The following is a 26,689-nucleotide window of genomic DNA, read 5'->3' as shown; positions in this document are numbered from 1 at the left end:
AACATCTCACCGAATGCTTTGAGAAAAGCAAGAACCTACATCAGTCTGGGGCAAGAGGCAGAGGTTCTCTAATCACACTCCTCTCAAAAAATACTGTCAACAACATTCACACAATTCAGAGCATTATCCAAGAGTGGAATTGAGTAAGCTGGAATGTTCTCTGTCCAGAACGACACAACTCAGGACATAACTTCTCAAGACCAGTGCTCTGTCATTGTGAGATTTGTGACAGACGTTGTACAAGAGAGGCTTGTGGCTGAGGCGTCCACTGGACAGTAATTTGTCCAGTTGTTGACAGATGTCGTGGATAAACTAAAATTAGACATGAGCAAGTGCATTGGCAATGCTACGGATGGAGCATCCAATATGCAGGGCAAATATAAGGACTTCTGTTACGGATACAGGTATCCTGTGTGTATTTGATTTCTCTCCTACTGCCTTAATCACAGGTGGCAGTCATCAGTCGCCAATCTGAAGACACACCTGCTCCTTTTCCCTTACCCAATCACATCCCCTTTCCCTTGGTTTAAAAGAATCACAATCAGTTGTCTCTGGAGCTGTCTCTCTTTTGTCTTTGCACCTACATGTCACATTTGTCTGTTATTATGTGAGTATATATTGTTGTGGTGTATGACTGTTTGTTTGTTGGTGGGAAAAGGGGATACCAAGACAAGTTGCCCATGGGCATACATTAGCCGTAGGAAAACATTGTCTAAGAACCTTAGTTATAATTGGGCGGGCCCACTGTATTTTAAAGGTTAGTTAGCTAGCGGTTATTGAAGCAAGTAAGACTAGCTTGGGGGTTTTTGGATATTTATTATTTCTGTCCTTGGGTCCAGCTCAGCCCCCCCCACCCCTGTACCGTGTGTTTAACAAATAAACCTAAAGTGTTTGACGGTAGATATAGGTTGTCTGTTATTAGTTCTCACTGTTCCTTTTCACTATTATTATTTGCATGAGATATGTTGCGGGTCTCGTTTCCATCCCCCCTAGAATGCAGGGCCAAAGAGGTCCGTAACAACTTCTCTACTCTGTTATTCTCAAAGTCCCCCAATCAAGTGCATGTATGGTGCTATGCATATGTCCTTAAAATAAATCTTCTTAGGGATAGCTGCCCATTTCCCCAATTTTCACCTAAAATGACGTACCCAAATCTAACTTCCTGTAGCTCAGGCCCTGAAGCAAGGATATGCATATTCTTGGTACCATTTGAAAGGAAACACGTTGAAGTTTGTGGAAATGTGAATTGAATGTAGGAGAATATAACAATTGATCTGGTAGAAGAAAATACAAAGAAAGAAACGACCGTTTTTTCTATTCTACCACCATCTTTGAAATGCAACAGAATCCTCCTGATCCTCAACACTGGAGCTCCCCAGGGGTGTGTGCTCAGTCCCCTCCTGTACTCCCTGTTCACCCACAACTGCATGGCCAGGCACGACTCCAACACCATTAAGTTTGCAGACGACACAACAGTGGTAGGCCTGATCACCGACAATGACGAGACAGCCTATAGGGAGGAGGTCAGAGACCTGGCCGGGTGGTACCAAAATAAGAACCTATCCCTCAACGTAACCAAGACTAAGGAGATGATTGTGGACTACGGGAAAAGGAGGACCGAGCACGCCCTCATTCTCATCGACGGGGCTGCAGTGGAGTAGGTTGAGAGCTTCAAGTTCCTTGGTGTCCACATCAACAACAAACTAGAATGGTCCAAACACACCAAGACAGTCGTGAAGAGTGCACGACAGCGCCTATTCCCCCTCAGGAAAGTAAAATGATTTGGCATGGGTCCTGAGATCCTCAAAAGGTTCTACAGCTGCAACATCGAGAGCATCCTGACTGGTTGCATCACTGCCTGGTATGGCAATTGCTCGGCCTCTGACCACCACAAGGCACTACAGAGGGTAGTGTGTAAGGCCCAGTACATCACTGGGGGTAAGCTATCCTGCCATCCAGGACCTTTACACCAGGCAGTGTCAGAGGAAGGCCCTAAAAATGATCAAAGACCCCAGCCACCCCAGTTATAGACTGTTCTCTCTACTACCGCATGGCAAGCGGTACCGGAGTACCAAGTCTAGGACAAAAAGGCTTCTCAACACTTTTTACCCCCAAGCCATAAGACTCTTGAACAGGTAATCAAATGGATACCCAGACTATTTGCATTGTGTGGCCCCCCCAACCCCTCTTTACCGCTACTGCTACTCTCTGTTCTTCATATATGCATAGTCACTTTAACTATATATACATGTACATACTACCTCAATCAGCCTGACTAACCGGTGTCTGTATGTAGCCTCGCTACTTTTATAGCCTCGCTACTGTATATAGTCTTTTTACCTACCTATTGTTCACCTAATACCTTTTTTGCACTATTGGTTAGAGCCTGTAAGTAAGCATTTCACAGTAAGGTCTACTACACTTGTTGTATTGAGCGCACGTGACAAATAAACTTTGATTTGAAAGGTCCCACTTCAATCCATCACTCTGGTTGTAATTCTGATGGTGTCCAGAAGATGGCACCAGTGTATGTGCAAAGTTTCAGACGGATAACTGAAGTATGAGCGAACTACACGACATTTAGTGTGAAGTAACCCAGGTACATTTGGGCAAATCATGAAGGAGACATTTGCATTCATACGTTCATACATTTTTCTGCAAGAAGATTGTCAAATCTGTATACTTGGACTTTGATTTAGCTTTTCCAGTATTAGTAGCCATATTATAAGTTCAACAGTTGCAAAACAACCAGTTTTCATTACTTCATGACTCTGAATATTCTTATAATTTTTGTCCAAAAGGAAAAGGCATGCTGTCGCAAAAGGTTAGCAGTTACATTTTGTGACAGATACAGGGTTTCCGTATACTCCCGTAAAGCCCAGCTCATTGGCTATCTAGCTAGCTTTGTGCTTATTTGACAAAGTTAGAGTCGATCAAGTGAAGACCGCCCGCGTCATCTGCGTGCCATGAAGACGTCGCTCTATGACCAAATTTGGTGTCCTATAGGATATACTACACCTCTAAGATATAGGGAATTCTGGTTACATTCTAGGATCTCTGAGGAATAAATACGAACATGATTTGACTGGTTGAAACAACGTCTAGGGTTAGATTTTCACAGATTCCTTTCGTTGCAAATTGAACGAGTGGAAATACCAGATCGTGCATGCTATATGGACCTTTTCAGGATATGAAAAAGGATTTTATCTAACAAAACGTCACTTCATGTTATCTCTGGGACCCTTCGGATGATACCTTCTGAAATCTTGCTCTGATTTAAGTACACATTACACCTTCAGAGGTGAATTTATCAAACCAAAAGTGTTTTGTTAGGAGCTCTCAAACAATAGCATAGCATTTTTTTGGAGTAATAGCTACTGTAAATTGGACAGTACAGTTATATTAACAATAATTTAAGCTTTCAGCCGATAAAAGACATTTACTGTATACGTATCGACATTTGATGTTTCTCTAAAATCTGCGATCGTGACAAGGCGCTGCATGATTTACAACTGTCCCGTTGACGGAACGCCTAGCCCTAAGAAGTTTCTGGTTTGTCTGACACAACTGAAATTGTCTTAGCAAGTGGGTCACTGTTTGCTCTCCTTACCGACATTGCTGTGTTACTTCGTGAATCCTATCAAAGGATGGATGTGTTGGAGAAGAAGAGCCAGGACACACGACAGACGCCTATCTCCAATCGGAGGAACACGCTGGTGGGCCAAGGAAAGTTCTTTGAAGAAGGTCTTTGAATCCTTTGGAAAACCAGACCAGGGTCTCTATTTTGAACTCCTCCTCACACTATCAGCCATAGTGTATCAGCCAATGACTATCAGCCAAGGACAGGCCAACATGAAGACAACTGTTCGGGTGAAGGCAAGAGGATTTACTGCGGCTTTTCTCTGGTATGAGACGATACTGACAGCTCAAATATTTATTTGGATATTTGAGAACATGTCCCCACTGTCCAAATACCTGCAGACAAGTGGGATGGACATCCTGTCTGCACATCGAATGGTTGTGGCTACACAGGACACCTTGAAAGGCATGTAAAGAGACTTTGACACCGTTAAGGCAGCTACAGACCCATTTGTTCAGTTTCCAAATCAGAAGATCAAAGAACAGGATGAGGACACAGAGCTGGAGGAATCCCCTCTGGCACAGAAAAGTGCAAGACAGAAGAAAATCGTGTCTGGAGAGATGGCTCAAGATGAAGCTTTGACAGAGGCAGAGTCCCTATAAAGTTCAAGTCCACAATCAAATTATGGATATAGTCACAGATAGTATCCACAGGTGATTTCTGTCTCATGGCCACACCTCTATATGCTGACCTAGGCCTTCTGGACCCTAGAAACTTCTCCCAAATAACATCCAATGGTCTTCCACAGACAGCCCTTCAAGAGCTCGGCAAATGTTTGCTTTCGATTTGATAGCCGGGCAAATGTTGACAATTTGCAGTGCGAGCTGAGGAAGCCTCGCTGTACAGTGGAAAGACTGAAAAGTTCAGGATTGGAGGAATACATGACCAGGACAGTGGAGGATGGCCCAGATGGAAATGAAGAATAAATGCTGCTCATCCTGCAAAGAATGTCCACAGTGTTGTTACCAGATGCTGAGACGGTTCAACCTGCTGACTGATGCTTACCATATCCTTGGCCTTGGATACAAGTTCATACTCACCCTCTCAGTTACCCAGGTAGCTTCTGAGCGAAGTTTCTCTACCTTAAAGTATATCAAGAGCAGACTCAGGAGCACTCTCTCAGAAGAACAGCTAGAGGCCTTCATGCTGATGGCCACCGAGAAGGACATTCCTATGTCGCCCTGGATACTGACATGGTGATCCATAGAGTTGCAGAGAAAAGCTGTTGATAAAATTGCTCCTCCAATAAGGTAGGCGAGACATATTTCCTATAACTTGCTTACTTACCATAATTTTACTCATACATTTCTAATGTCTCTTTCTCCTATCTGTAATATTGCTGTCCAATAGTTTGACAGAGTGAAGTCAGCCAGCTAACCCTGAGCAGCAGTTAGATAGTTCTGTTTTAGTGAGTATTGTGGATATCATAGCATCTCTTTTTTTTTACACAAGGCTTCAGGTGATGTTGATGAATCATGACTCATGATGGCTTGTGCTGCTCTCTTACAGGTTACACCATTTTAAAGATACACTTCTTGTTAATCCCACCACAGTGTCCGATTTCAAAAAGGCTTTACAGCGAAAGCACCACAAACGATTATGTTAGGTCACCGCAAAATCACAGAAAAACACAGCCATTTTTCCAGCGAAAGACAGGAGTCACAATAAGCAGAACTAGAGATAAAATTAATCACTAACCTTTGATCTTCATCAGATGACACTCATAGGACTTCATGTTACACAATACATATATGTTTTGTGCGATAAAGTTCATATTCATATCCAAAAACCTCTTTTTACATTGGCGCCATGTTCAGAAATGCCTCCAAAATATCTGGAGAAATTGCAGAGAGCCACATCAAATAACAGAAATACTCATCATAAACTTTGATGAAAGATACATGTTTTACATAGAATTAATGATACACGTGTTCTTAATGCAACCGCTGTGTCAGATTTCAAAAAAGCTTTACGGCAAAAGCACAATATTCAACAACCTGAGAACAGCGTTCAGCCACAAAAGGAAGCCATACAGTTACCCGCCAAATTGTGGAGTCAACAAAAGTTATAAATAGCATTATAAATAAATCTTACCTCTGCTGATCTTCGCCGGAATGCACTCCCAGGACTCCCACTTCCACAAGAAATGTTCGTTTTGTTCGGTAATGTCCATCATTTATGTCCAAATAGCTATTTTTGTTAGCGTGTTTGGTAAACAAATCCAAAGTCAGGAAGCGCGCTCACTAAAAGCAGACCATGTCAAAAAGTTCCGTAACAGTCAGTAGAAACATGTCAAACGATGTATTGAATCAATCTTTAGGATGTTTTTAACATAAATCTTCAATAAAGTTCCAACCGGAGAATTCCATTGTCTTCAGAAGTGCGATGGAACAAAGCTCCCTCATGTGAACGCACATGGTCAGCTCATGGTAGACCTTACTCATTCCCGTCTCCTTCGGCCCCACTTCACAGTAGAAGCATCAGACAAGGTTCTACAGACTGTTGACATCTAGTGGAAGCCGTAGGAAGTGCAAACGGACCCATATCCCACTGTGTATTTGATAGGCGATGAGTTGAAAACCTACAAACCTCAGACTTCCCACTTCCTGGTTGGATTTTTTTCTCAGGTTTTTGCCTGCCATATTAGTTCTGTTATACTCACAGACATCATTCAAACAGTTTTAGAAACTTCAGAGTGTTTTCTATCCAATACTACTAATACTATGCATATATTAGCAACTGGGACTGAGGAGCAGGCTGTTTACTCTGGGCACCTTTTCATACAAGCTACAAACTATACAAACTATAGATTTGGCAAGTAGGTTAGGACATCTACTTTGTGCATGACACAAGTAATTTTCCAACAATTGTTAACAGACAGATTATTTTACTTATCCTTCACTGTATCACAATTCCAGTAGGTCAGAAGTTTACATACACTAAGTTGACTGTGCCTTTAAACAGCTTGGAAAATTCCCCAAAAATTATGTCATGGCCTTTGAAGCTTCTGTTAGGCTAATTGACATCATTTGAGTCATTTGGTGGTGTACCTGTGGATGTATTTCAAGGCCTACCTTCACACTCAGTGCCTCTTTGCTTGACATCATGGGAAAATTAAAAGAAATCAGCCAAGACCTCAGCAAAGAAATTGTAGACCTCCACAAGTCTGGTTCATCGTTGGGAGCAATTTCCAAATGCCTGAAGGTACCACGTTCATCTGTACAAACAATAGTACGCAAGTATAAACACCATGGGACCACACAGCCGTCATACCGCTCAGGAACGAGACGCGTTCTATCTCCTAGAGATGAACGTACTTTGGTGGGAAAAGTGAAAATCAATCCCAGAACAACAGCAAAGGACCATGTGAAGATGCTGGAGGAAACAGGTACAAAAGTATCTATATCCAAAGTAAAACGAGTCCTATATCGACATAACCTGAAAGGCCGCTCAGCAAGGACGAAGCCACTGCTACAAAACCGCCATAAAAAAGCCAGACTACGGTTTGCAACTGCACATGGGGACAAAGATCGTACTTTTTTGAGAAAAAAAGGTCTGATGAAACAGTAATAGAACTGTTTGGCCATAAAGACCAACGTTACATTTGGAGGAAAAAGGGGGAGGCTTGCAAGCCGAAGAACACCATCCCAACCGTCAAGCACGGGGAAGGCAGCACCATGTTGTGGGGGTGCTTTGCTGCAGGAGGGACTGGTGCACTTCACAAAATAGATGGCATCATGAGGTAGGAAAATTATGTGGATATATTGAACTATCATCTCAAGACATCAGTCAGGAAGTTAAAGCTTGGTCACAAATGGGTCTTCCAAATGGACAATGACCCCAAGCATACTTCCAAAGTTGTGGCAAAATGGCTAAGGACAAAAAAGTCAAGGTATTGAAGTGGCCATCACAAAGCCCTGACCTCAATCCTATAGACAATTTGTGGGCAGAACTGAAAAAGCTTCTGCGAGCAAGGAGGCCTACAAACCTGACTCAGTTACACCAGCTCAGTCAGGAGGAATGGGCCAAAATTCACCCAACTTATTGTGGGAAGCTTGTGGAAGGCTGCCTGAAACGTTTGACCCAAGTTAAACAATGTAAAGGCAATGCTACCAAATAATAATTGAGTGTATGTAAACTTCTGACCCACTAGGAATGTGATGAAAGAAATAAAAGCTGAAATAAATCATTGTCTCTACTATTAGTCTGACATTTCATTCTTAAAATAAAGTGGTGATCCTAACTGACCTAAGACAGGGAATTTTTACTAGGATTACATGTCAAGAATTGTGAAACTGAGTTGAAATGTATTTGGCTAAGGTGTATGTAAACTTCTGACTTCAACTGTAACATTGGATTGGTTTCCTTTTTAGAGTTAGGTTCACATTAACCACTTTATTTTACACACAGAGACTGATCGTGTAGATCATATTCTTTGTTGTTTATTTAGTTAACTTCTTCTGGCTGCAAGCCCGAGGCCGGCCACAACATGACAACAGCCACTTCAAGTGCAGGGCGCGAAATTCAAAATATATTTTTTAGAAATATTTTACTTTCACACATTAACAAGTCCAATACAGCAAATGAAATGTACACATCTTGTGAATCCAGCCAACATGTCCGATTTTTAAAATGTTTTTAGCGAAAACAGCACGTATATTTATGTTAGCTCACCACCAAATACAAAAAAGGACAGACATTTTTCACAGCACAGGTAGCATGCACAAAGCCAACCTAACTAACCAAGAACCAAGAACCAACCAAACTAACCAACAAACAACTTCATCAGATGACAGTCTTATAACATGTTATTCAATAAATCTATGTTTTGTTCGAAAAATGTGCATATTTCAGGTTTAAATCGTAGTTTACATTGCAGCTACAATCAGAAATTGCACCGAAAGCAGACAGAATAATTACAGACACCAACGTCAAATACCTAAATACTCATCATAAAACATTTCTGAAAAATACATAGTGTACAGCAAATGAAAGACAGGCATCTCGTGATTCCAGCCAATATTTCCGATTTCTTAAGTGTTTTACAGCGAAAACACAATATAGCGTTATATTAGCTTACCACAATAGCCAGAAACACAGGCCCTTCCCCAGTAGCAAAAGTTAGCGATCGTAACAAACCAGAAAAAGATATATAATTTTTGACTAACCTTGATAAGCTTCATCAGATGACAGTCCTATAACATCAGGTTATACATACACCTATGTTTTGTTCGAAAATGTGCATATTTAGAGCTGAAATCAGTGGTTATACATTGTGCTAACGTAGCATCTTTTTACCACAACGTCCGGATATTTTTCTGACACTTTTTCTGACGCACATATTCTGACCAAATAGCTATTCATAAACATAACTAAAAAATACATGTTGTATAGGAAATGATAGATACACTAGTTCTTAATGCAATCGCCGCGTTAGAATTCTAAAAATAACTTCATTACGACATCCAGCTTAGGTATAGCGAGAGAGTACCCAAAAGCTGGGCGCAAACGACTAGCACAACATGTTCGACAGATATATGAAATAGCATCATAAAATGGGTCCTAGTTTTGCTGATCTTTCATCAGAATGTTGTACAAGGGGTCCTTTGTCGGGGAAACAATCGTTGTTTGGATTTAGAACGGCCTTTTTCCCTCTTGATTTAGCAAGCACACTTGCCAAGTGGCGCGAATCTCTCCATGTCAACAAACGGAAGAGAACGGAACACGGCAAAACTCCCGAAAAAATGTAAATAATCTGATTAAACTATATTGAAAAAACATACTTTACGATGATATTGTCACATGTATCAAATAAAATCAAAGCTGGAGATATTAGTCGTCCATAACGACAGCTTATCAGAAGGCAAATCCAGGTCCCTTGACGCGCTCTTCAGATATCAGGAAACTGGTGACACGTCATACAAAGAGCTATTATACGAGTCCAGATCAAGTTACACACTCAATTTCTTCTCTCACTCCTTGTCGACATCTAGTGGAAGACGTATGAAGTGCATCTAATCGAATAAATATCAAGGACTTTAATAGGCAGCCCCTAGAAGAGAGCATCGATTTCAGATTTTCCACTTCCTGTCAGGAAGTTTGCTGCAAAAGGAGTTCTGTTTTACTCACAGATATAATTCAAATGGTTTTAGAAACTAGAGAGTGTTTTCTATCCAATAGTAATAATAATATGCATATTGTACGAGGAAGAATTGAGTACGAGGCTGTTTGAAATGGGCACCTTTTATCCGGCTACTCAATACTGCCCCTGCAGCCCAAACAGGTTATTAAAACCTGCATTTCCCCCTAGCAGGGATTTTTTGCATGTTTGTGCAACAAAAAAAAAGTGTCACCTTTTTGGGCCCATACCAGTTTGTATCCCTGTGCTCTCCTCTGGTGCCTATAAGATACTGTATACTCAATTGGGAGTTGAGAATGTTGATAACTGGAGACAGATTAAAGTATTTTCTTTATCTTGTCTTTTCAGCAATAGCCATTTGCTTTCTAAACTATGTTTTTCCTATGATTGTATTTTGAAATATTGATATAGGCCTAGACCTATTAAACTTATTTTCACTGACTGCTGCAACTCAACAATCAGCAATTTGGTAGGCTATTTGCCGCCCCCTGGCCAAATTGCGTACTGCCAAAATTGCTCATTTAACCTTTTTATACATGAGTTCTTGAATATCTCTAACCGTCGACCCAACATGAATTGTTTTATGCACGTGATGTCAGAATGCACTCACTGTTTCAAAATGTGATTGTTACGCAACAGGACAGTTAACACGCGCTGCCTGCTAATTATCTATAGGCTATGTTTCAACTTGTCAATTTCAAACTATTTTAGAACATGTTGTATTTTCTAACAACAGTTTGAATTGAGGTGTGTTCCGCCTCCTCAGTAATTTGCATAGAAGTAGCTCCTTTCAGCGTTGCGGGCCGTTTATGTTTGAGGCTTTACTTAGCCGGACATTTCGAGGATCCCACACACTGCACCAATGTTTCCGCAGATCAAGTATGCAGATGTGTGCAGTTTTGCACGAATTGGCACATTTTCTGGCTGACACTCGCATGGCCTTCCTTGTTGTTTTCCTTATAAATAATAACTTTGGACATGTGTATGTTACTATCAAAGTAAGTGCCTTATTTTCTGTATATCGTGTTTTTTCGTTTCTACAGTATGCATGTATGGAGCATAATGTATTTACAGTTGTATTCATATGTTTTCAAGTACTGCTGATAAATAATGCATTACGATTATTGCATAGATTGTAATAGACACCTATGTGTGTAGAATTCTTTTTAAGGTTGTACTGATTATAATGAGCTAATGCTAAGCTATTTGCCAGCTATGTGTGGTGCCATGCTTGTTGACATTATACAATGCATTTTGGTCTGACAGACCAAAGATGTTATAATGAGGTGAAGGAATGGTTCACTCATCTTTCGGGTAAACTTCTGGAAGCGAATGAAGGGATGTGAATGATCGTAGACGACACACCCCCTTCAACATGCGTACAGCAAACAGAACAATCATCTTGTTTCCTCTCATCTTTGGTTGATGCGAAAACAAATGTGGCGGTGTGCACAAACTACCCATCATCGGATTGCTTTTAATTTCTAGAAAGTGTTTTACTCAATTATTTCAATCAATGTTGAGCTGACCCGTGATGTGATGAATTATAAATAGTAATTGCTATTAGGTAACACATATTGTCACGATCGTGTTGACATGAATGAGAGGACCAAGGCGCAACATGATATGAATACATCTTCTTTATTTACAACGACGAAGATGATCACGAAACACTTAAACAACACTAACAAAAACAACAAACGATCGTGAAACTTCAAACTCAAGTGCACACACAAACTACTTACGTCGACATATACATATACATATACAATGACCCACAAACAGCTAAAGCCTATGGCAGCCTAAAATAGGGCTCCCAATTAGAGACAACAGAAATCAGCTGTCTCTAATTGAGAACCCATTCCGGCCACCATAGACTTTCCTAGAAAACTACACACCCATAGACACAGCTAGATACATACATTCAACACAAAACCATAAACTACAACCAACACCCCCTCTACCATATAATACCCCAAAATACACACATACCCCATGTCACACCCTGACCTAACTAAAATAATAAATAAAACAAATAATACTAAGGCCAGGGCGTGACACATATTGTGGTTTTTGTCAGCCGAGAGTTATCTAAATATTGTTGCGTCAATATTTCCTCAGTTCCTCAGGATGACGCCAGCGTTGCAAAATAAATGTATACATACATGTTATTCAATCATTGCGCCAACGAGCGTCTGCGTTGCCAGGCACTAAAATAGAAGTTGTTCCTATTTGTGGCACAGAAAGCGCTGCAAGTCCTGCCTCTCCCATCTCCTCATTGGCTTTTAGAAGCATATGCCACGTGCCATCTCCTCATTGGTTATACCCACGTGGGTGATTGAAAGATTAACGGAGGTCGGTTGTGGTAATACACCTTATGAAAGTTAGTTGCCAATCGCCATATAGAGTCCAAAAAAGAAAAAGTCTGGAAAGAGGAGAGATGACTAGAAACAATTTGGTTGACCGTTTTGTGTGTGGATTAACTGTCGGAGTAGAGGACCTTGTGCATTTCAGGAAAAATAACAATGTGTATATCCCAGGACAAATTAGCTAGCAACAGCAAGCTAGCTATCTAAATAGCAACTGCAAGCTAGCCAAATTGCCATAAATGTTTAATGCTTTTGACCTGTCCCCAAATTAATATAATGGTTCAGAGTTTGTTTTGATATTTCAACCTGCGTGTCATGATCGCGTTTTGTGTGGGGGGACAAAATCAATTTGCACATGATGGCGCACGCGGTTTTTGGGCATGGTGATAGCGCGAGGACTAATGTAGCTTACATTTTCCGGGTTGGATGATTGTGTTATGCTGTTGCTACTTCTGTGAAAGTCTGAACATTGCATCCAAAAATGAACTTGTCACATTCAGGACATAACTTTGTAAGGACTGTGCTTTTGAAAAATGTTTCTGTGAAAAAAACTGTGGCTAGCTCAAATGCTGATTGTTGCGTCAATCGAAACTGGACGTTCTAAATAAGTGTTCTAATCAAACCGGTTTGATTGTAGCTCCAGGGACCATACTTTAGAATGACCACACCAGTTTGTTAAGTGTGAAAAGTGTTAAAACAATCAACAGCTCATTTTTAAAAGAAGCTAAGGATCCTCTGTGGTGAAATCATTATATTCTCTGGTGTAGTATTTGTAATGATGTTATTTATCTCTGTATAAGGCACAAGTAATTATTAGGCCGTCATTGTAAATAAGAATTTGATCTTAACTGACTTGCCTAGTAAAATAAAAAAAAGCTATAGCAAATTTTGGCAAATTTCATTCAATTTACTTTAGGGGAAGCTTATCTTCCCCTAGCCTACTGGATGCACCGCCTGTGCCAACATCAATGTATAAGTAGCCGGCGCATAAAACAGCTGGCTGCGAGGCTTACAAGGCCAAGTTCAAATCACAACATCTAATTCAAAGCAATCAGCGCACTGACTAAATAGCTGACCTCAAGCAAACTGTCGGGTACTGTCTCTGCTCAATGCTGAGAGAAAGGTAGACAGGCTGGCAGCTTCTCTCCAAGCACATTTCTGCATGTTCCCAAAGCTAGCCAATCGTTCCGCGATTAAACAGCTGTTGCATTTTAATGCAGGATTGGAATGATTTTAGTCAACTTTTTTTGCAGCCTATTTTTTACATTTTTGATCTTGAGCTATACCCAGCTGATGCGCCTGCCTGTGTTACAGCATTGTCCTGAGCGGAGACATTAACGTAATCTTCTTCATCATCTTCACTGTTCATTTTTTCCTCTTTGTTGTCATAGACATCCTCTGATTTCCCATAGCTGTGCCCTTTCTCCTCTGCATTCTTATTTTCCCTCTTCCCTCTCTCCAGACCTCTCTCGTAACAGACGTTCTCAAAATGCACATAGTCCTCTAGACCTCTCTCGTAACAGACGTTTTCAAAATGCACATAGTCCTCTAGACCTCTCTCGTAACAGACGTTTTCAACATTCACATAGTCCTCTCCCTCTTCGTTGTCCTCCCCTCTGTTGTGTCTGTTGTCAATACCTGTTGCATAAAAGTTTGCTCGTGAATATTCGCAAGAAGGGAATAACCCAAGGGAATAAAAAAGCCTTACAAACAAAATGATATCAACAAATTCTTTGGGACAAATTTGAGTTTACAGTATAGTGATATCACTTACATTCTCTCTGGTCAGTCTCTGTAGATGGCTTGCTGCTCCTCCTTGTCCTCCTGCTGACTAGACAGATGACAAGCAGAAGCAGAAACAGGAGTGCTAGTCCACCAGTCCCTCCAGAGACAATGATGGGGACCATAGATGCTGAGGAAAAGGTAGGTATTTCAAGGTTTAGACCTACAGATCAAGACTTGTAAAATGGTAAAATGGCATTGATAGGATATAAAAAACAAAAAACAGTGATATGAAGGATTATGAATCATTTTACAATACTATGATTTTTCTCTCACGTAAAAGCTATTTTAAATAAAAAAAATGTAAAGCATGTGTTATTTTACCTCTAATGGTGACAGCTAGTTCACTATTAGCCGACCTGAATGACCGGGTGGAGATGTTGACTCCATAGCTGCAGCTGTATTTCCCCTGGTCTTTATACTCTGCAACAGGGAAGTGGAAGCAGGCAGAGTGGTTGACTGCTGGCGTAGTCTCGGTTCTGTTGGACCCAGAGAAGTCCAGATAGAAGAGGCCTCCAGGATACTGTGGATGAATGGAGCAGATGATGGAGAAGCTGTGGCCCCTGATCACCTCTGGCCCCTGAAGTTCCCAGAACATCCCTCCATTTGGAGCACTGAGAGAGATGTTGGGCTGTATCAGGACCACTTGGAAGAAAGTAAACAGCAATATGACTGTAATGTGATTCCATATTCACACCTTGAGACTGAGAAATATGTGTGTGATGGACAAGGTAATCAGTCTCTCATCTCTATCAAGGCTCTGAATCTTAAATATATTCAGTGAGCTTCAAAAGTAATGGGACAGTGACACATATTTTGTTGTTTTGGCTCTCTACTCAAACACAATGAATATGAGGTTAAAGTGCAGACTGTCCGCTTTAATTTGAGGGTATTTTCATCCGTATCGGGTGAACCGTTTAGAAATGATAGTACTTTTTGTACATAGTCCCATTTTAGGTGACCAAAAGTATTGGGACAAATTCACATACAGTACCATTCAAGGGTTTTCTCTTTATTTTCACTATTTTCTACATAGAAGAATGATAGTGAAGACATCAAAACTATTAAACAACATATAAGAAATCATGTAGTAACCCAAAAAGTTTTCAACAAATCAAAATATATTTTATATTTGAGATTCTTCAAAGTTGCCATCCTTTGCCTTGATGTCAGCTTTGCACACTCTTGGCATTCTCTCAACCAGCTTCACCTGGAATTCTTTTCCAACAGTCTTGAAGGAGTTCCCACATATGCTGAGCACTTGTTGGATGCTTTTCCTTCACTCTGCGGTCCAACTCATCCCAAACCATCTCAATTGGGTTGACGTCGGGTGATTGTGGAGGCCAGGCCATCTGATGCAGCACTCCATCACTCTCCTTCTTGTTCAAATAGCCTGGAGGTGTGTTGGGTCATTGTCCTCTTTACAAACAAATGATAGTCCCACTAAGCGCAAACCAGTTGGGATGGCGTATCGCTGCAAAATGCTGTGGTAGCGATGCTGGATAAGTGTGCCTTGAATTCTAAATAAATTACCAACAGTGTCACCAGCAAAGCACAGTTACACATCCTCCTCCATGCTTCACGGTGGGAACCACACATGCAGAGATAATCCGTTCACCTAATCTGCGTCTCACAACGACATGGCGGTTGGAACAAAAAATCTCAAATTTGGACTCATCAGACCAAAGGACAGATTTCCACTGGTCTAATGTACATTGCTTGTGTTTCATGGCCCAAGCAAGTCTCTTCTTATTGGTGTCCTTTAGTAGTGTTTTCTTTGCAGCAATTTGACCACGAAGGCCTGATTCACACATTCTCCTCTGAACAATTGATGTTAAAATGTGTCTGTTACTTGAACTCTGTGAAGAACTTATTTGGGCTACAATCTGAGGTGCAGTTAACTCTAATGAACGTGTCTTCTACAGCAGAGGTAACTTTGGGACTTCATTTCCTGTGGTGGTCCTTGTGAGAGCCAGTTTCATCATAGTGCTTGATGGTTTTTGCGACTGCACTTGAAGAAACTTTCAAAGTTCTTGAAATGTCATTTATTTTTGCTTATTTGAGCTATTCTTGCCATAATATGGACTTGGTCTTTTACCAAATAGGCTATCTTCTGTATACCAACCCTACCTTGTCACAACACAACTGATTGGCTGATACGCATTAAGAAGGAAATACATTTCACAAATTAACAAGGTAAACATATTAATTGAAATGCATTCCAGGTGACTACCTCATGAAGCTGGTTGAGAGAATGCCAAGAGTGTGCAAAGAATCTCAAATATAAAATATATTTTGATTTGTTTAACACTTTTTTTTGGTTACTACATGATTCCATATGTGTTATTTCATAGTTTTGATGTCTTCACTATTATTCTACAATGTAGAAAATAGTAAAAAAAAAGAAACCCTTGAATGAGTAAGTGTGTCCAAACTTTTGACTGGTGCTGCATATGTTTTTTTAAAGTAGTCAAAAGTTTAGTATTTGGTCCCATATTCATAGCACTGTTGGTGACTACATCAAGCTTCCTGTACACATTTGTTGGATGCATTTGGTTACGTTTCAGATTATTTTGTGCCCAATAGAAATGAATGGTAAATAATGTATTGCGTCATTTTCGATGTACTTTTGTTGTAAATAAGAATATAATATGTTTCTAAAAATGTTTACATTAATGTTTTACCACGATTACGGCTAGTCCTGAATATATCGTGAATAATGTTGAGTGAGAAAGTTAGATGCACAAATATCATACCCCACAAAATAATCTGAAACACAACCAAAACAAACAGCAAATGCATCCAAGTCACAAACGTGATGTGATCATTGCATGTTAGGAATATGGGACCAAATACTAAACTTTTGATTACTTTATTACATATACTGTATAAGTGAATGTGTCTCAATACGTTTGGTCCCCTAAAATGGGGGGACTAGATACAAAAAGTGCTGTAATTTCTAAACGGTTTGCCCGATATGAATGAACATACCCTCAATTTTTTTTATTTTTTTTATTTCACCTTTATTTAACCAGGTAGGCTAGTTGAGAACAAGTTCTCATTTGTAACTGCGACCTGGCCAAGATAAAGCATAGCAGTGTGAACAGACAACAACACAGAGTTACACATGGAGTAAACAATAAACAAGTCAATAACATGGTAGAAAAAAAAGAGAATCTATATACAATGTGTGCAAAAGGCATGAGGTAGGCAATAAATCGAGTAATTACAATTTAGCAGATTAACACTGGAGTGATAAATCATCAGATGATCATGTGCAAGAAGAGATACTGGTGTGCAAAAGAGCAGAAAAGTAAATAAATAAAAGCAGTATGGGGGGTGAGGTAGGTAAATTGGGTGGGTAGTTTACAGATGGACTATGTACAGCTGCAGCGATCGGTTAGCTGCTCGGATAGCAGATTTTTTAAGTTGTTGAGGGAGATAAAAGTCTCCAACTTCAGAGATTTTTGCAATTCGTTCCAGTCGCAGGCAGCAGAGAACTGGAAGGAAAGGCGTCCAAATGAGGTTTTGGCTTTAGGGATGATCAGTGAGATACACCTGCTGGAGCGCGTGCTACGGGTGGGTGTAGCCATCGTGACCAGTGAACTGAGATAAGGCGGCACTTTACCTAGCATAGCCTTGTAGATGACCTGGAGCCAGTGGGTCTGACGACGAACATGTAGCGAGGGCCAGCCGACTAGGGCATACAGGTCGCAGTGGTGGGTCGTATAAGGTGCTTTAGTAACAAAACGGATGGCACTGTGATAAACTGCATCCAGTTTGCTGAGTAGAGTATTGGAAGCTATTTTGTAGATGACATCGCCGAAGTCGAGGATCGGTAGGATAGTCAGTTTTACTAGGGTAAGTTTGGCGGCGTGAGTGAAGGAGGCTTTGTTGCGGAATAGAAAGCCGACTCTAGATTTGATTTTGGATTGGAGATGTTTGATATGAGTCTGGAAGGAGAGTTTGCAGTCTAGCCAGACACCTAGGTATTTATAGTTGTCCACATATTCTAGGTCGGAACCGTCCAGGGTGGTGATGCTAGTCGGGCGTGCGGGTGCAGGCAGCGAACGGTTGAAAAGCATGCATTTGGTTTTACTAGCGTTTAAGAGCAGTTGGAGGCCACGGAAGGAGTGTTGTATGGCATTGAAGCTCGTTTGGAGGTTAGATAGCACAGTGTCCAAGGAAGGGCCGGAAGTATACAGAATGGTGTCGTCTGCATAGAGGTGGATCAGGGAATCGCCCGCAGCAAGAGCAACATCATTGATGTATACAGAGAAAAGAGTCGGCCCGAGAATTGAACCCTGTGGTACCCCCATAGAGACTGCCAGAGGACCGGACAACATGCCCTCCGATTTGCCACACTGAACTCTGTCTGCAAAGTAGTTGGTGAACCAGGCAAGGCAGTCATTAGAAAAACCGAGGCTACTGAGTCTGCCGATAAGAATATGGTGATTGACAGAGTCGAAAGCCTTGGCCAGGTCGATGAAGACGGCTGCACAGTAATGTCTTTTATCGATGGCGGTTATGACATCGTTTAGTACCTTGAGCGTGGCTGAGGTGCACCCGTGACCGGCTCGGAAACCGGATTGCACAGCGGAGAAGGTACGGTGGGATTCGAGATGGTCAGTGATCTGTTTGTTGACTTGGCTTTCGAAGAACTTAGATAGGCAGGGCAGGATGGATATAGGTCTGTAACAGTTTGGGTCCAGGGTGTCTCCCCCTTTGAAGAGGGGGATGACCGCGGCAGCTTTCCAATCCTTGGGGATCTCAGATGATACGAAGGAGAGGTTGAACAGGCTGGTAATAGGGGGTGCGACAATGGCGGCGGACAGTTTCAGAAATAGGGGGTCCAGATTGTCAAGCCCAGCTGATTTGTATGGGTCCAGGTTTTCCAGCTCTTTCAGAACATCTGCTATCTGGATATGGGTAAAGGAAAAGCTGGGGAGGCTTGGGCGAGTAGCAGCGGGGGGGGGCGGGGCTGTTGGCCAAGGTTGGAGTCGCCAGGAGGAAGGCATGGCCAGCCATTGAGAAATGTTTGTTGAAGTTTTCGATTATCACGGACTTATCAGTGGTGACCGTGTTACCTAGCCTCAGTGAAGTGGGCAGCTGGGAGGAGGTGCTCTTGTTTTCCATGGACTTTACAGTATCCCAGAACTTTTTGGAGTTAGAGCTACAGGATGCAAATTTCTGCTTGAAAAAGCTGGCCTTTGCTTTCCTGACTGACTGCGTGTATTGGTTCCTGACTTCCCTGAACAGTTGCATATCGCGGGGGCTCTTCGATGCTATTGCAGTTCGCCACAGGATGTTTTTGTGCTGGTCGAGGGCAGTCAGGTCTGGAGTGAACCAAGGGCTATATCTGTTCTTGGTTCTGCATTTTTTGAACGGAGCATGCTTGTCTAATATGGTGAGGAAGTAACTTTTAAAGAATGACCAGGCATCCTCAACTGACGGGATGAGGTCAATATCCTTCCAGGGTACCCGGGCCAGGTCGATTAGAAAGGCCTGCTCGCAGAAGTGTTTTAGGGAGCGTTTGACAGTGATGAGGGGTGGTCGTTTGGCCGCGGACCCGTGGCGGATACAGGCAATGAGGCAGTGATCGCTGAGATCTTGATTGAATCAAAGCTGACAGTCTGCACTTTGACCTCAGTCATTGTATCATTTCAAATCTAAAGTGCTGGAGTACAGAGCCAAAACAACATGTTTGTCACTGTCCCAATATTTTTGGAGCTCACTGTAGATTAAGCAACACCTGTTCCCAACTACCACCTCACCTTTAGTAACGTTGCTGTAAGGGGAGCTGATCTCTTGGCTGTTGGAGAGGGTTCTGTAGAGACAGCTGTAACTGCCCTGGTGTGAATCGTCCATCTTAAACTTTGTTAAAGTAGCCCTGGGCTGTGAGGATCCAACGGTCACATTCATAACCGAGTCTCCATTCAGATAGAAGATGAATTCCACAGCATTACAGAGGATACGGGATGGAAGAGTGCAGGTGAGTTGGACCTCCTCTCCATGCAAGAAGGCAGAATAGGACAGGTCTGTGGAGAGTGAAGGCTTCTGCAAGACAACACCTGTTGGTCAAAGAGATGTAGTTTAGTGAGGAAACAATCCCAACCTATCTGGTCTTCATACTGTCTTAGACACATGCTCTGTTCTAGGCTGCCCCCATCTGGTCAAGTAGCACCAAGTCAGGCCTGGGTTAAGTTTCTTTGTGCAACGGTCAACTCTCCACTAGGTGGCAGAGCAGGCTACAACACTGCAGTGATATGCTTTTTAGGATTTACTTTATGACGAGACCTTTCTGCACAATTCAAACCATTCAAACCAAATGCTGATAAAACTCAAGCCTAGACAAGGCAAAGAGACTCCCTTACCTGAACAAATAACACCTGCGTCGTTACCATGCTCACAGTTATGTGTTCCTCCTCTTGTGTGTGAGCACTGTGTGATGGAGCACTCCGTGCCAGAGCAGCCAACATCATCCTGCCAGATGGGCCCACTGCCCTGACCAAAGTAGGCACTCTCTGGGGCACTATCAGCTCTCCCACAGCCAAGCTGTCTGCAAACCACAGCAGTATCATTCAAGTCCCACACATCGTCGCACACGGTTCGCCACTGACCAGTTTGATAGACCTCCACCCTCCCAGAGCAGAGGTCACTCCCATTGACCAGTCTGATATTAGGTTTAACTAAGAATGAAATAAGAAAATTAAAGAGGAAATGGAAGCCTTACAGTATAATATTCAACAAAATCGATACCAAGTTGACACAACTAAAATCAAGCTATTTCGACTTTTATCAACCGCAATAGCAACAGAGGGACTTTTCTTACCTGAGCAGACAACTCTGGCATCTTGAGCCTGTAAACAGTCATGGTGTTTCAATCCTCCATGTGAGCATTCTGTGAGGGAGCTCTCAGTGCCTTTACACCCAACATCATCCAGCCAAGTGGGCCTGCCACCACTGCCCTGACCTACGTGGGCACTACCTTGGACACTCACAGCTCTCCCACAGCCCAGCTGGCCACACACCACATTGGCATCGTTTACGTCCCACATCTGGCCACACACTCGTCCCCACTGGCCCTTGTAAAGAATCTCTACTGTCCCCGAGCAGCGACTAGTGCCATTGATCAGCCTGATCTCTTCACCAGCTCACAAAGAGGAAAAGAGACGATCGGAAAAAATAATTAATAATGATTAATAATCAAATAAGCAATTTAACACATTCAGTATTGTCAAAGCTGTTCTATTAAAAGTTGTTACAAAAGTGTTTCTTAACCTTTTAGGACTTTAACAGCATATTAAAAGTATTTAAAACCTTTTTGAGACTTGTGTTCACATGTAAATGAACACTTACCTGCCAATGAAGATAACACCATTTGATGAGCTGTTGGGGAGAAACACAGTGAAATCTGTTATGAATGTATTGTAATGTTTAAAAAAATGTATAACTACCTTCATTTTGCTGGACCCCAGGATGAGTAGCCTTGGCAGCAGCTAATGGGGATCCATAATAAATATAAATAAACACAGAAAACCAAAACATTACAATTAAACAAACATTTACTGAGGTTGTCATTTCTAAATGGATAACACCTTATAATAATGTCCAGTAAAAAAATTCATACATTTTTAAATATACGTTTGCTCACCATTTAATAAATGTTATTATTACATGTATAAATGTTAAGTAAGCTATATATAGATAGTTATTGACACATTTATAAACAACTTGAAATGTAAACCCAGCAAGCAAACATAATTTGCATATGCTGTTGTGGTATATAAACCATTTGTAAAGCCGGATGGTTATGTCTATATTGAGCTCAAGGATTTCCTTTGTGAAACTGCCCTGTGAGAGATGTATGTGTCATGTACCGTAGATAACTTGTTGTGGTTAACATTTGCCAGACTATCACAGACCAACTGCTTAGTATACAGATTAAGCTTCATTAAAAAAAAAAAATCTCACAATGTAGCCCTCTTCTAAAATCAGCTAATCCTGCTTTCTGCAAAAAAGCTATGAATGACTCTCAAAACTTTATTTAATGAAAAAGTTTCCCCACGATGTTGACTTGCGTTATTTCCTGATATAAAATGGATGACTGGAAGAACACATAACTCTAGAGTCAGATGTTAACAGTGTAGGGAGATCAAGGTTTTACTGCTAACCTACAAAGCATCACATGGGCTTGCTCCTACCTATCTTTCCGATTTGGTCCTGCGTACATACCTACACGTATGCTACGGTCACAAGACGCAGGCCTCCTAATTGTCCCTAGAATTTCTAAGCAAACAGCTGGAGGCAGGGCTTTCTCCTATAAAGCTCAATTTTTATGGAACGGTCTGCCTACCCATGTGAGAGACGCAGACTCGGTCTCAAATTTAAGTCTTTACTGAAGACTCATCTCTTCAGTGGGTCATATGATTGAGTGTAGTCTGGCCTGCATTGCACCTGCATTGCTTGCTGTTTGGGGTTTTAGGCTGGGTTTCTGTACAGCACTGAGATATCAGCTGATGTAAGAAGGGCTATATAAATACATTTGATTTGATTTGTGTGACAGCCAGAGAGAAAGTGCATCGGCCTAGCCCAGTTGTTCGGGAGATAAAGCAAAAACTGGTGGGTTCTAGTAGCTAACTACACTGTTAGCTGCATGGCAAAATAGTAAATAACTACCGAAAAGAAGATTTGAATTCAGATAAACTACCAAGTGTAGTTAATATAACTGCATTGTCCAATTTAAAGTAGCTATTACAGTGAAAAAATGCTATTGTCTGAGGAGAGTGCACAGTTATGAACTTGTAAATGTAATAAGAAAGCAATTAGGCACATTTCGGCAGACTTGATACAACGTTTTGTATAATAGTAGCGAAGACATCAAAACTATGAAATAACACATATAGAACCATGTAGTAATCAAAAAGCGTTAGACAAATCAAAATAGATTTTGTATTTGAGATTCTTCAAAGTAGCCACCCTTTGTCTTGATGACAGCTTTGCACACTCTTGGCATTCTCTTAACCAGTGTCATGAGGTAGTCACCTGGAATGCATTTCAATTAACAGGTGTGCCTTGTTAAAATTTCATTTGTGGAAATAATAAAATAAATCTTTCCTTCTTAATGCGTTTGAGACAATCAGTTGTGTTGTGGTGTAGGAGTGATATAAAGAAGATGGTCTTTTACTAAATAGGGCTAAGTCGATATTATGTCAAGAACAGCTCAAATAAGCAAAGAGAAACGACAGTCCATCATTACTTTAAGACATGAATGTCAGTCAATGCAGAAAATGTCAAGAACTTTCTTCGAGTGCAGTCGCAAAAACCATCAAGCGCTATGATGAAACTGGCTCTAATGAGGACCGCCACAGGAAAAGAAGACCCAGAGTTACCTCTGCTGCAGAGGACAAGTCCATTAGATACCAGTCTCAGAAATTGCAGCCTAAATAAATGCTTCACAGAGTTCAAGTAACAGACACAGCTCAACATCAACTGTTCAGAGGAGACCGTGTGAATCAGGCCTTCATGGTCAAATTGCTGCAAAGGAACCACTACCAAACCACTATACACACACAGTGTGTGTATATTGCATGTGTACAAACACCTGCACGGCATCAGCCTCAGGCAAACCGGCATTAACTGTAACACTGCCACACTTTTCATTATGTTTTTATTTTTTATTTTTTTAAACTTTTATCTTTGACCGTCATTCTATCCCTGGCCCGGCAACTTCACTCCCACTTGTCTCCAATTCCACATCCCTAACCTCAGCTTCCCTCAGCCCATCCCACCTATCTCTTCTGGCCACCCTCTTTGGATATCTATGCACCATATATCTTTCAACTATGCTGTGATGTTTAACATACAATTTCAATCTATCTAATCAAATGGAACTCACAGATTGCGAGTTGAAGATAAATACTTTTACTAAGAGTATTAGTATATTAGTAATTGACGGACCCGGTGTCTCCAGATCTCCCAACAGTTCTATTTCTAGGGTCAATTTTAGATCAATGTTATGCTACTGTGAAAAATGTGGATGTGCGTAAAACCCTCCATAGTCTGCGTTGTTTTAATATTATATGCCCCACGGGGAGAAAGGATGGTACCTGTAAGTGTGACAAAGCCTATTTAAAACAAGTTCTTTTGTTTTGAATTTGATTATAATTATTATTTCTCTTTTTAGGACTTATGAATAATTACTTTCATATTGCTTATTGACAATGTTTGCCATGTCCATGCTCAGCCATAATGAAATTTACACTAGGCCTAGCCCATATAGCAGTGTGAATGGTATTGAAGCCATGCAAGTTGAAGCCATCAAGTTAACATATTTAGCAAAGATAGGTCTACACTTTGTTATTTCGTTTCTGTAAGCCATTAAACAAACTATAACGGACTAACATTGGAATTGGAGTTGAGGCAATTCATAAAAGACTGTAAATACACAACTTGAAGCCACCACACATTTCGGCACGGAGCACATTCTGATTGGCCGGTGAGGGGCCAAGCCTCGGCACAGCCACAACTTGTTCATTTATCAGAACCCAGCCCTTTCGTCCCGACGCCAGGAAGTGCACGATAATTGTGATAGTGAAAGTAAACACAAATATGTCCGACACAGCCCTGAACCCACAGCGCTACCGCCTGCGATTAGACATACCACTGCGTTAGGTTTGTTAAAATAGAGCCCTACAGTGCATTCTGAAATTATTCAGACCTCTTGACTTTTCCCACATTTTGTTAGATTACAGCCGTATTCTAAAATGGATTAAATCATTTTTTCCCCTCATCAACCTATACACAATACCCCATAAAGACAAAGCAAAAACAGGTTTTTAGAAATGTTTGCAAATTGGTTGGGGAGCGTTGCTGCACAGCTATTTTCAGGTCTTTCCAGAGATGGTCGATTGGGTTCAAGTCCGGGCTCTGGCTGGACCACTGAAGGACATTCAGAGACTTGCCCTGAAGCCACTCCTGCGTTGTCTTGGCTGTGTGTTTAGGGTCGTTGTCCGGTTGGAAGGTGAACCTTCACCCCCAGTCTGAGGTCCTGAGCGCTCTGGAGCAGGTTTTCATCAAGGATCTCTCTGTACTTTGCTCCGTTCATCTTTTCCTCAATCATGACGAGTCTCCCAGTCTCTGCCGCTGAAAAACATCCCCACAGCATGATGCTGCCACCACCATGCTTCACCGTAGGGTTGGTGCCAGGTTTCCTTCAGACATGACGATTGGCATTCAGGCCAAAGAGTTAAATCTTCATTTCATCAGACCAGATAATCTTGTTTCTCATGGTCTGGGAGTCCTTTAGATCCCTTTTGGCAAACTCCACGTGGGCTTTCATGAGCCTTTTACTGAGGAGTAGTTCTCCCATCTCCACAGAGGAACTCTGGAGTTCTGTCAGAGTGACCATCGGGTTCTTGGTCACCTCCCTGACCAAGGCCCTTCTCCACCGATTGCTCATTTTGGCTGAGTGGCCAGCTCTAGGAAAAGTCTTGGTGGTTCCAAACTTCTTCCATTTAAGAATGATGGAGGCCACTGTGTTCTTATGGACGTTCAATGCTACAGAAATGTTTGGGTACCCTTTCCCAGATCTGTGCCTCGACACAATCATGTCTAGGCTTTATTTTTGCTCTGACATGCCCTGTTAACTGTGGGACTTTATATAGACAGGTGTGTGCCTTTCCAAATCATGTCCAATCAATTGAATGTACCACAAGTGGACTCCAATCAAGATGTAGAAATGGAAACAGGATGCACCTGAGCTCAATTTCAAGTCTCATACCAAGGGGTCTGAATACTTGTGTGAGATTGATGAGGATTATTATTTTATTTTTTTAAACAATTTTAGAACAACACTAACATAACAAAATGTGGAAAAGGGGTCTGAATACTTTAGGAATGCACTGTAAGTGCTATTAACTGGGAAATGTACAAATATTGAATTCTAATTGAATTCCAATTCAAAACAGACCAAACAGTTCAATTCCAAAACTTGAAGATTGTTGACATTTTGAATTCAATTCAACTTAAATACTCCACTTTATGAGTGAATTCAATCATTTAAATTGACTCCGAGCCTGCTTGAAACCCTCCAAACTCATGTTTGTTATATAAATATGCCCGTTTAACCATCTGGTTTGCTATTCCAAATAAAAGGACATTTTTTTCTTGCGTGTCTTGAAAGAGGATTCTATACCATGAATAAATATGTAAACTGCGATATCACTAGAGAGGGAATCATTGTAATTGGCACGTTGATAGACCGGTGTTATCCTCTCCATGGTTTCAAGATCCTATTTTGCGAAACGTTTCTGGGATATGTACACAAAGCACATCAACTTTTAAGCACATCAACTTGGCGCTAGCTGCGCCACCAGAGTCTCTGGGTTCGCGCCCAGGCTGGGCTGGGTTCGCGCCCAGGCTCTGTCGCAGCCGGCCGCAACCGGGAGGTCCGTGGGTAGCGTCGTCCGGGTTAGGGAGGGTTTGGCCGGTAGGGATATCCTTGTCTCAGTATGTAAAATGTAATAAAATGTATGCACTCTACTGTAAGTCGCTCTGGATAAGAGCGTCTGCTAAATGACTAAAATGTAAATGTAAAAATGTTTTAACTTTGAAGTCACAGTTGTGTGAGACTAGAACGCAGACGTGAGAACTGGAAACAAGTCCTTTGTTATAGGTCAGTTTGAATTTGCCACTGTCTACCAAGTCGCTCGTGAGCAATATTCATGGAGACCCAAATGCACAAATTAGCTTGTTAAA

At 41.5% G+C, this 26,689-nt stretch overlaps 1 protein-coding gene and 1 long non-coding RNA gene across 2 annotated transcripts; both read right to left on the bottom strand.

Annotated features, from left to right (window-relative positions):
• Window positions 1–11,401: 11,401 nt before the first annotated feature.
• Window positions 11,402–14,056, bottom strand: LOC129832886 (uncharacterized). Its single transcript, XR_008756015.1, has 2 exons — window positions 13,923–14,056; window positions 11,402–13,786 (listed from the first exon to the last, which is right to left on the bottom strand). It is a non-coding gene; the product is annotated as an uncharacterized LOC129832886 (long non-coding RNA).
• Window positions 14,057–19,534: 5,478 nt separating this feature from the next.
• On the bottom strand, window positions 19,535–21,164 carry LOC129832884 (deleted in malignant brain tumors 1 protein-like). Its single transcript, XM_055896986.1, has 3 exons — window positions 20,763–21,164; window positions 20,305–20,619; window positions 19,535–20,001 (listed from the first exon to the last, which is right to left on the bottom strand). Exons 1-3 carry the CDS (start codon window positions 20,986–20,988, stop codon window positions 19,589–19,591), a joined length of 954 nt encoding a protein of 317 aa, XP_055752961.1. The 5' UTR covers window positions 20,989–21,164; the 3' UTR covers window positions 19,535–19,588.
• Window positions 21,165–26,689: the final 5,525 nt, after the last annotated feature.

Source organism: Salvelinus fontinalis, chromosome 34 (genome assembly GCF_029448725.1).
Source record: "Salvelinus fontinalis isolate EN_2023a chromosome 34, ASM2944872v1, whole genome shotgun sequence".
NCBI lineage: Eukaryota > Metazoa > Chordata > Actinopteri > Salmoniformes > Salmonidae > Salvelinus > Salvelinus fontinalis.
Note: the sequence above shows the minus strand (reverse complement) of the source record. Positions and strands in the feature narration are given on the sequence as shown.